At 41.4% G+C, this 11,420-nt stretch overlaps 1 protein-coding gene across 1 annotated transcript; it reads left to right on the top strand.

Moving 5' to 3' along the window:
- The first annotated feature begins 5,697 nt into the window (after positions 1-5,697).
- On the top strand, positions 5,698-11,116 carry LOC125210796 (squalene synthase-like). Its single transcript, XM_048110390.2, has 15 exons — positions 5,698-5,906; positions 6,023-6,224; positions 6,723-6,765; positions 7,348-7,437; positions 7,559-7,634; positions 7,808-7,877; positions 8,049-8,192; positions 8,298-8,402; positions 8,520-8,666; positions 9,225-9,300; positions 9,533-9,621; positions 10,056-10,147; positions 10,241-10,286; positions 10,655-10,724; positions 10,815-11,116. Coding segments are annotated over exons 2-15 (1,245 nt in total). The 5' UTR covers positions 5,698-5,906; positions 6,023-6,029; the 3' UTR covers positions 10,817-11,116.
- The last annotated feature ends 304 nt before the right edge of the window (positions 11,117-11,420 follow it).

The raw sequence follows: 11,420 nt of genomic DNA, 5'->3' as shown, positions 1-11,420 counted from the left end.
TTAGAATGCCTCGATCGATCGATTTTTTCACTATAGTAGTTTAATACTCCTATTATTTACACCCACCCTAAAATATGATAAATCCGTAACATTCCCAATTAATATTACATTATATTAACAAAATTCATAATTAAGATTTAAATTATGGAGTATTTAATTATTTATTAAATATTATAATAAAATAGAAAGCGACTATTGTTTACACTTATTTCAACATTTTACCGATTTTCTTCCCTTTTTCAATAAATTGCAATAATTCTAAAGTCTAATACGTTGAATATAGCAAAAGTGTGAACACCTTTTTTTTTCTTATAAAAATAATCGGTTTAGTTTATCATTTTACTTCTATACTATTGATGAATCAAATTCTGATTTGTTAATTTGAGAGGAAAAACTTTTTTTTAAAATCAAAGGTGTGAACACATTTCAACGTATCAAATTGAAACTTTTAGTTAGAGCATCTCCAATGGTCAGCTAGCGATCGGCTAGCCGATTCGCGGCGCTGGCCGATCGGCTAGCCGAACCATTGGAGGCGGCCAGCCGGAAATCGGCGAGTCGATCGGCGTGGGCTGGCCGATCGCTCGGCACTGGCCGATGCGCTGGCCGCCATTGTGGCGGCCCGATCGGCCAACGCCCGAATTTTGTTTTTTTTGTTTTTTTATTTTTATTTTTAAAAACCTATATAAACGCGATTTTCGCTTCATTTTCATTTGCACCACTTGTTTTAACGAGTTTTCTCTCTCTCTAATTTTTGTACAAGAGCATCATCGAGCGATGGATCACAACAACGAGTCCAGTCCAGCGACGAGTGGATCTCAGACCTCCAAGGTACCTGTGGGATCTGGATGGGGCCAGATGAGCGGGCAGATGGGCCAAGGGTTTAACGTCCCTTGGGGGCAGTTGATGGGGATAATGGCCGGTGCGCCGGGGGGGATGCGGGGGGGGGGGGGGGGGAAGCCGGGGGGGTGTGGCGGGGGTATGCCGGGCGGGGAGCAGGGGAGCCAGGGGAGTGGGGTGGGGAGGTATGCCCCAGATGCAGCCCCAGATACAGCAGCAGATGCTGCAGCAGATGATGGGGATGATGTGGCAGAGAGGAATGCATGTGGGGATGCAGGGGTCACCGGAGTGGGGGGGAGGACATGGTCTATCGTCCCTCTCTGGATTTTTTGACGGCTTCGTCTCACACGTCGACCCCGGTGGAGACGCAATTCACTAGCGATGGCCTTTTGTCATTGCATGACATGAGGATCGATCTCGGCGTTCCGGACACTCCCGTTCCAGCGGGGCGGGCCGCGGCGAAGAAGGGGGAAGGCCAAGGCGGTCGGCGAGTCGTCGCAACCCGTTGTTGACGACACCCCCGGCCGGAGGAAGTGGACGGAGGATGAGTACGCTGGGGTGGCCAGGGGGTGGTTGGAGGTGTGCGACGATCCGCTGGTTGCGAACAACCAGCGGGTTGTCAACATGTGGGCGAAGATTAGAGCTGCCTACAGGAGGCATTGCCCGCACGGGAAGGACTTCAGCGGGGAGAAGGTCCGGAAGGGGTGGGAGCGCATCAGGGCCGCGGTCGGCCGTTTTTTGGCGTTGTACGCCAACGCCCTCCGTTAGCTCACTAGTGGGCAGAATGAGGAGGACGCCCGGAGGATAGCCGAGAGTCAGTTCCCCTTGGCGGGGACGTACAAGGAGTTCCACTTCTGGGAGTGCTTTTTGTTGCTGAAGGACTTCGAGAAGTTCTGTGCGGGGTGCGACGCTGGGTGGCCGAAGAAGCAGAGACTGAACTATACCGGCGACTACAGCGGCAGCAACGGTGGATCCCACGACCACCCCCCGGATGCTGAGGAGTTTCCATCCCCTCCTTCATTTGCTGGTCGCCCCGGCCCGGTTGGACAGAAGCGGGCGCAACGGGCTGCGAGGGGCGAATCCCCCCTATCGCCCCGCAAGGTCCAGTCCTCCACCCTCCCACCCGCCCCACTCGAGTACACTCTCCATTCGCGTAACCAAACGCGGGCTCAGATGTACAAGGTCTTCCAAGATTGGAGGACCGCCACTGACCCCACGGAGAACATGTTTCTTCACTCGATGCTCGAGAGCATGCGGTTTGATTTGGATGTCGCGAGGGCACGGCTAGGGGGTTCCGACGTGGGGTCAGATACCACGGGTGGTGGCAACGGCAGCGGCGGCGGCGAGGACGGCAGCGACGGCGATGAGGAGTAGAGAGTGGCGGGGCTCGTGTGTGGAAGCCCTTTTTTTTAAAAAAAAATCATGTACTTTTTTTTTAAATCTTTGTATTTTTTTTGAATGGAATGGATTTATTTTCGCGTATATGTGTCGTAAATTTAATTCCGTAATTTAATCGTAATTTTAATTCCGTAAATGTTGTATATTTTGAATTATTTTTATTGCGGCTGGCCTAAATCTGATGTGGCAGGTAGATTTTTAGTGCTGCTGACGTGACAGGGAGAGAGAATGGCTAGCCTATTGCTGGCCTATTTAGCATTGGAGATGCTCTTAGAGCATCCGCAATGGTCGGCTAGCGACCGGCTAGCCGAACCATTGCAGCAGGCGAGAGAGAAATCGGCGAGCGCTTCGGCGTGGGCTGGCCGATCGCTCGGCGCTGGCCGATCGGCTAGCCGCCATTGTGGCGGCCCGATCGGCCAGCGATCGGCCAGCGCCGATTTTTGTTTTTTGTTTTTTTTTAAAAAAAACCTATATAAACGCGATTTTCGTTTCATTTTCATTTGCACCACTTGTTTTAACGTGTTTTCTCTCTCTCTAACTTTCCGTACAAGAGCATCATCGAGCGATGGATCATAACAACGAGTTCAGTCCAGCGACGAGTGGATCTCAGACTCCCACGGTACCTGTGGGATCTGGATGGGGGCAGATGGGCCCGGGGTTTAACATCCCTTGGAATCAGATGATGGGGATGATGGCCGGTGCGCCGGGGGGGGCGCAGGGGGGTATGCCGTGGGGGATGCCGGGCGGCGGGCACGGGAGTGGCGGGCAGTCAGCGCCCGGGTGGGGGGGTATGCCCCAGATGCAGCAGCAAATGATGGGGATGATATGGCAGGGCGGGATGCCGGGGGGGTTCAGGGGTCACTAGGAGGGGACACGGTATATCGGCCCTCACTTGATTTTTTGACGGCTTCGTCTCACACGTCGACCCCAGTGGAGACGCAGTTCATTGGCGATGACCTTCTGTCATTGCATGATATGGGGATCGATCTCGAGGATCCGGATACTCCCGTTCCGGCGAGGCGGGCCGCGCCGAAAAAGAAGACGAGGGGGAAGGCCAAGGCGGTCGGCGAGTCATCGCAGCCCGCTGTTGACCACACCCCTGGCCGGAGGAAGTGGACGGAGGATGAGTACGCCGGGGTGGCCAGGGGGTTGTTGGAGGTGTGCGACGATCCGCTGGTTGCGAACAACCAGCGGGTCGTCAACATGTGGGCGAAGATCAGAGCTGCCTATAGGAGGCACTGCCCGCATGGGAAGGACTTCAGCAACGAGGAGGTCCGGAAGGGGTGGGAGCGCACCAGGGCCGCGGTGGGCCGTTTTGCGAATTTGTACGCCAACGCCCTCCGTCAGCTCAGTAGTGGGCAGAATGAGGACGACGCCCGGAGGATAGCCGCGAATCAGTTCCCCTTGGAGGGGAAGTATAAGGAGTTCACCTTCTGGGAGTGCTTCTTGTTGCTGAAGGACTCCGAGAAGTTCCGGGCGGGGTGCGACGCTGGGTGGCCGAAGAAGCAGCGACTGAACTATAGCGGCGACTACAGCGGCAGCAGCGGCGGATCCCACGACCTCCCCCCGGATGCTGAGGAGTTTCCATCCCCTCCTTCATTTACTGGTCGCCCCCGCCCGGTTGGACAGAAGCGGGCGCAGCGGGCTGCGAGGGGTGGATCCCCCCTATCGCCCCGCGAGGTCCAGTCCTTCGCCCTCCCACCCGCCCCACTCGAGTACACTCTCCATTCGCGTAACCATACGCGAGATCAGATGTACAAGGTCTTCCAAGAGTGGAAGGCCTCCACTGACCCCACGGAGAAGATGTTTCTTCACGAGATGCTCGAGAGCATGCGTGTTGATTTGGAGATCGCGAGGGCACGGCTAGCGGGTTCCGACGTGGGCTCAGATACCACGGGTGGCGGCAGCGGCAGCGGCGGCGGCGGCGGCGATGAGGAGTAGAGAGCGGCGGGGCTCGTGTGTGGAAGCCCTTTTTAAAAAAAAAAAAATCATGTACTTTTTTTTTAAAAATCTTTGTACTTTTTTTTAATGGAATAGATTATTTTTCCCGTATATGTGTCGTAAATTTAATTCCGTAATTTAATCGTAATTTTAATTCCGTAAATGTAGTATATTTTGAATTATTTTTATTGCGGCTAGCCTATGGCTGGCCTAAATCTGATGTGACAGATGGATTTTTTAATATTGCTGACGTGGCAGAAGAGAGAATAGCTGGCCTAAGCACCATTGCGGATGCTCTTATATTTATCTAAACCCACCTAAAATCAGCACCAGACGTTTACATTTTGTATAATTATTGAACCCAGGGAAGTTATTAGCCACCAATTATAAAATAGACTATTTGCAGTTAAAATTTATTGACGATAAACACTGACAATTTTGGACTATTTCCTTAATTGAACCCAGGGAAGATTATTAGCCACCAATTACAAAGTAGACTATTTGCAGTTGAAAATTATTGACGAAAGACACTAACATTTTTGAACTACATTCCTTAAATTTGTTTTTCACTCTTCATGGCTGTTTAACTGTATGTATATCATTCATAGAATTCATTATGAATTAAAAATGCAGAATCCGAAATTTGGCCAAATAAGTTATAATTTCGCTTCTAAATTTAAATATTTGTGAACCTTAATTTAACCCAATCTAGTTGTGCCAGGAGTAATATAAAAATTACTATACTCATTGAGAATTTTCATCATAAAATAGAAGCTAAAATATTTTATGAGGTCAATTACTTTATAACACAGTGTTCCATTATCCAACAGTCTAACTGTATTTAATAGGAGTATTGAATGAAGTGACGATAAACAATCAAATGTTGTCATAACCAAAAAAGGTTATACTATTAGTAATTTGATGTACTCGTAGTTAGTGAATAAGTAAAAAAAACTTGATTAGTCTTCAGCCTCATTTTCAATTTTCTTTTAATATTTGAATTGCCTCTATATTATTTTTAAAATTTAAATTAAAGTATGCATTAATTACATTTTATGGTTCCGAAAAAGTATAAAATTTATACAAAAATATTAATATATGACCAGAGTATTATACACGTTCTATGTACTATACATGTGCCCATATGTTTTAATTAAAGACATAAATAAACTGATTTTTTCTCACATAAATTAATTTTTAGTTATACAAAATTTGGTCACATATATTTATTGTATTGAATGTCAAGATAATAAAATTCAAAATACTTAAACGATCTTGCATAAAATACATGCGGCAAAAATAGACAACTCTCATTTAATCCCCCAAATCATTACCAATTTTTATAAACAAGCAATAAATTAATAACTCATTTGATAAAATACTTTCAATTTAATCCGAAAATACCCTCAGCCCGCCATTTGCATTTCAGATTATTATTTAAAAGTAGAAAATAGAAAAGAAGTGGTAAACAGCGTAACTACATAAACTTTCGTCAAAGATTTCAGGCTCTTTAATTCCGCTTCAAACCCCACACACAATTACACGCACTAGCTACTTCAACAGCAATTACTGCGCATTGAATATACAAAAGTCGTTTTTGTAAGCTCGCATTTTTCCGCAACACGCACAAAATTCGTCACCACAACTCGCGTATAAAGTTCGCGCTCGATCGTTACTGGATTCAACATTTTCAGAATATAGAAAAGCTAAATAACTCTCGGAATCCACAGGTAGTGCTCAATGCTGTGTCAATTGTTATTAATTGGATGATTTTGCTGAATTGCTCGGACGTTTGTATCAGCTGCGGAGAAATTTTTTATTTTCTAATAGATTTGGTGTTGATCAGTGTAGAAATGGCGAATTTGCGGGCGATTTTTAAGCATCCGGAGGATTTGTATCCGTTGGTGAAACTGAAGCTGGCGGCGCGGCAGGCTGAGAAGCAGATCCCGGCGGAGCCGCATTGGGCGTTCTGCTATTCAATGCTTCATAAAGTGTCTAGAAGTTTCGCTCTCGTTATTCAGCAGCTCGATACTGATCTTCGTGATGCTGTAAGTTTATTTCGTTTTGATCTACTTTTTTGAAAAATTGTACTACTACGTCAAATAGTTGTTTAATTTGGTGTTTATGCGCTCGCTGTGTCCTCATAGTCATAATCTGGTGTGTTTAATAGGTAATGTTGTGATAAAAAATAGTAGATCTAAACTTGCTAATTTCTCACTGTTTGAATAATTATATACTCCATGAAATTTGTTCTTGTAAACACGAGTTAAAAAGGCTTGAGGTTAGCTTAAGACTTATTTAGCTGATAGATAGAACTCATCGGATAACACTTAAGTCAACGACTCACATATTATTAGTTCAATGTTTAATATATTGCATATATATAAATAGAATGGGGGAGACAGTAAGTTACCTTTGTGTTTATTAAAGGTGATTGTCCATCATTTTTATAGACTAGAAGTGAATTGTCCAAAGATGCTTAGGTTCAGGATGAAAGAATGATATGCTGATAATACGTTAATGTGCTCTTTTTTTTAATCTTTCAGGTATGCATATTCTATTTGGTTCTTCGAGCGCTTGACACAGTTGGTATGCTCTTTTACTTACATATGCTTTTGTATGTAGTTGTTTTTTATACTATGTGGAAGAGATTTGTGTGGTTTATCTGTAGCAATGCTCTTTACACTACTATTGTTTAAATTCTTTTATGTTGTGATTGCTGCTGATAATTTTGAGAATCTTTATGGAGCTTTTAACTCTACTGTTGGTCAGTTAGCTTATTGGTTGAGTGCTTACCTCCTAGGAACAATATCTCCGTGCACATACAGTGATCCTGTTTACCGTCGTAAACCTCAACATGCCATATGATCGATTACCGGAACAACATATTCTTTTCTTCTCCACGGGATTCTCCTTATTTCTTAATTTAATGTATTTTAGAAAAGAGACGGTACTTGATTCTTACTGCTCAGACATTAAGCCAATTTTCTAATCACAGCACATTTGCTACCTCATGATCTCTCTGGAGATTCCAGTCTTAGAAATCTTACTATTAAAGGATACAGTTTTATTTGTCCATGCCAATTGTCATTCTTCTGGTGTTTATGGATCGATATTATTCCATTGGGACAATTTAAGTTACTATATTATGCACTTTTGTTAATTTGACAGAGGATGATACAAGCATAGAAGCAGAAGTTAAAGTACCTATTTTGAAGGCATTTCATCAGCACATATATAACTCAGAATGGCATTTCTCATGTGAGTTTCTCTTTTTTATAACTGACGTGCTCTTTCAGTCACCATCTTAGTTTCAAAGTGATAACATGCTTTAAGTTTTTCATAACACATGGATATAATAAACAAATCTGATCCTTGACAGGTGGTACAAAAGAGTACAAAGTTCTCATGGATGAGTTTCATCATGTTTCTGTCGCTTTTCTGGAGCTTGGAAAAGGGTATTTAACTAGTGATTTCTTTTACCCAATGTTAACATTACAGATTTCTCTGGCAGTTGAAGCTAATTTCAACTTAACTGCTTAAGAAAAATGATATGCTCCCCATGTTCATTATTCCACATCACATGCAATCTTGTTGTTACATGAATAATAATTACTGTTTGCTTTTGCAGTTATCAGGAGGCAATTGAGAATATTACAATGAGAATGGGTGAAGGAATGGCAAAGTTTATATGCAAGGAGGTATGCCAGAAATATCATTTTAGCGCGGTTGCTTAGCTATTTTGAAATAGCTGTGAGATTATTAACAACACTCTCTCTGTTGTCATTATATGTGAACGAATTTATGAAATACATAATACAGTACATGACTCAGGAATTTTGACACATTATTGGACCTCTTTGTCTTGCCAGGTAGAAACAGTTGATGATTATGATGAATATTGTCACTATGTGGCTGGACTTGTTGGACTAGGTTTGTCAAAGCTGTTCCATGCCTCAGGAAAAGAAGATCTGGCATCTGATTCTATCTCCAACTCAATGGGTTTATTTCTTCAGGTACCGATCTATTGTTTTCAGCATTATGTGCACTACACGCTAAAATTTAGGTATCTCTCGCAATCTAACTCTTAATTTTTTGTTTACATTTTTTCACAATTGCAGAAAACTAATATTATTAGAGATTATTTGGAGGATATTAATGAGATACCAAAGTCGCGAATGTTCTGGCCTCGTGAAATTTGGAGTAAATATGCTAACAAACTTGAGGTATTAATAGCTTCATCTCGATAGATCTTTCAAGTATACAACTTAGTTGCTCAAGAGCAGTGTTACTGCTAAGTAAATTGTATTCTGATCCGTAATTTTTGTTTTTTGCTCTCTTAGGACTTGAAGTATGAGGAAAATTCAGTTAAGTCAGTGCACTGCCTGAATGACATGGTTACAAATGCCTTAACACATGTTGAAGATTGCTTGACGTACATGCATGCTTTAAGAGATCCAGCTATCTTTCGTTTTTGTGCAATTCCCCAGGTAGATATTAAGTATTTTATAACTTTTTTCATATATTTTATATGAAAGTACGTTTTTCTTGGGAACCTTCACACTGAAGCATCATATTTATATTTGCGTACGATGAGCTGGAATACTTTGGCTCATGGTTTGATAGTTCCCTCCTGCATGCATATCTATGTTTCTGCATCAGTTTGTCATTCATATACCTGTAATTGCTGGTGGACAATGCTATGGTGGCATATTAAATCATGAAACGTGGCTATCTGTTATCTTGTGTCTGATGTTTCCTGCTCGTAAATGATTTGAGGGAATCAGAAATCCATATTCTGGTATCGGTTAATGTTTTCTGTGGCCGAATTGGTGCTTTTAGAATATGGATAGAAAGTTTTAAATAAAAAAAACGACTAAAGATTTAGAATTCGTTTTTACTATTGAAATTATCTGAAAACCTATGTGGTTATGTTTATATACATGCTGGTTAGACATGATGCATCTATATCTTGGATTGGACTCTGACCTTGTATTCATGTTATCAGTTGTAAACATCTAATATTTTTATATCAAATAATATACCAGATCATGGCAATTGGGACATTGGCTTTGTGCTACAACAACATTCAAGTGTTCAGAGGCGTTGTGAAAATGAGGCGTGGTAAGTTTCTAAAGCTTTCTTACCTGGTAATGAATATAAAGTATTGCAATAAATAACGAACTTAGCGATAAAACTGATTTTCCATTGAACGTTTGAAATTTAAATTTGGCCTACTCCTTACTGATTGATGATCACTGACTCCATCTTCCACTGTTTTTGAAACTATTCATATGGCCCATAATATATGCTCAGACACTGATAAACTCTTGACATCTGGTGTTTCTTGTCCCAGGTTTGACCGCGAAAGTCATTGACCGAACTAAAACTATGTCAGACGTTTATGGGGCTTTCTATGACTTCTCTCTTATGCTGAAATCAAAGGTACGAGTGTTATCCAATAGTGACGATTTTTCAGAATCCTGTGTTTAAATGATTTCCTATTAGCATCTGTGATATAACAATTTTATATAAACAAACTTTACTGTTTGTATATGAGATTGCAAAATGTTGAGTTTATTAAATTTATGGTCGTCATATGGACTGAAACTGATGATGTTATTATTTGCAATTAAGTCGCAACCATTATATTTTTTCATCCAAATACAATTGAAGAACGGAATCTTGTGTCCGACAATCATGTTACTTAAGTCCTGCTTACCATTTTAATGCTTGAAGATTCCTGTGGTCCATACAGTAGGCAAACTTCTGAATGTTATGTTTTTTTTTTTTGTTGCAAAATTAACTCAGCGAACCTTTGTGTGATTGGTTTCTCGTCTCGTGTTGCTAAAAACCTTTTGTCTTATTGAACTTTCTAGGTTGATGATGCCGACCCTAATGCCAGAAAGACCAAGGACAACTTGGAGAAAATCTTGAAACTTTGCAGGAACTCTGGAACTCTAGGTCAAAGGTTAGTTACCTTGCCCTCCCTCTCTAATCACCTACATTGTAAGTATACGCTCTTCCTCTCATTTTTATAGCAATTCCTTTTCTTCTTTGCCAGGAATTCTTACATTATCCAGAGCAAGCCGCGATACAATGCAACTATGGTTAGTTTTCGTCACCTTCTTTTCCTATCGTTCGTATATGCAAAAAACTATTCAAAGTGGTCAGACTCGAGAGAAACTTTTTACCAACTCCTTGATCCATGCTACACTTTATTCGTTTTAAGGAGAAAACCTAAAAACAAATTTGAAATATTCATGCTCAGTATGTTTTATATGCCCCATGAAGCTCAATTTTCCTTAATGTTAAAAAAATGCCTCAATTCAGCCTACAAACATATTGTAAATTTAACAAATATACTAGTTTTAATGTCATTAAAGTTCTATAATATGTCGAACTCATAACTTTCGAAATGAACCAGTATTATATCCAACAGATGATGCTCAAATCATTATGTGTGAATCTAATGCAGATCGCTGCCATCTTCGTCATAATCGCTATTCTTCTAGCTTACCTATCAGCCAATCGGCCAACCTATATATGTAAGTTTTTTTTTTATTGTCCATGTCGTTTACTCAAAAAAATGACCTCAACCTCGACTTGTTGCTCATTTTTTTGCTCTCAATATGCAGGATTAGTTTCGTACTTTCATGGAAAAACTTAATACCAGTTGCTAATCACAGTAAATGTCTCGTGATATACAAGTGTTTCACCTCTCAGGCGAGCTCGGTTCCTGGAATGTATGTAGGCATAAGCCGGGAAGAAACTGGCACGAATGTACCATGTAGTGTGTTCCTATTTTGTCTAATGTTTGCACCCAATTATATAGTTTTATAAAGCAAATAATGTGCCACTGTGTACTGAACCTCACTTCTTGTTCATGGTCCCTGGTTTCAAACACCATGTTTTGAAATGTAGACAGTGATTTTCTCAAGTAGTCTTTCGATTTATCAATAATTACTATTAAGGCGGCCCAGCTTCGAGGTTCTCGTTAGAGATACTGTCGAATGATGTTCGATCTTTTAAATAAGATAATGAGATACAATATGTGATAAGTCGAGACTGAGTTTTGACTCAAGATAAATTGTTTGATTGAATTGTTAATTTTTGTACAGTTGAAAGTATGTTTGGATTGCAATATTATGTAATGAAAATATTATGTTAAAAAATCAAAATAAAAATGAATGCGTACCTTGAATTTTAATTCATGTAACTTTACTTTCTCTGTCGGTATAAAA

Source organism: Salvia hispanica, chromosome 3 (genome assembly GCF_029641045.1).
Source record: "Salvia hispanica isolate PSC_SH4W2 chromosome 3, Shi_PSC_v1, whole genome shotgun sequence".
NCBI lineage: Eukaryota > Viridiplantae > Streptophyta > Magnoliopsida > Lamiales > Lamiaceae > Salvia > Salvia hispanica.
The sequence above is the reverse complement of the archived record's forward strand: the minus strand, read 5'-3'. Positions and strand labels throughout refer to the sequence as shown.

Bases quoted from the DNA above. Each gene is read 5' to 3' on its own strand.
- LOC125210796 (XM_048110390.2), top strand. From the start codon at position 6,030: ATGGCGAATTTGCGGGCGATTTTTAAGCATCCGGAGGATTTGTATCCG. The intron at 7,635-7,807 runs GTATTTAACTAG...TTGCTTTTGCAG, and splicing joins TTTCTGGAGCTTGGAAAAGG to TTATCAGGAGGCAATTGAGA. The intron at 7,878-8,048 runs GTATGCCAGAAA...TTGTCTTGCCAG, and splicing joins CAAAGTTTATATGCAAGGAG to GTAGAAACAGTTGATGATTA.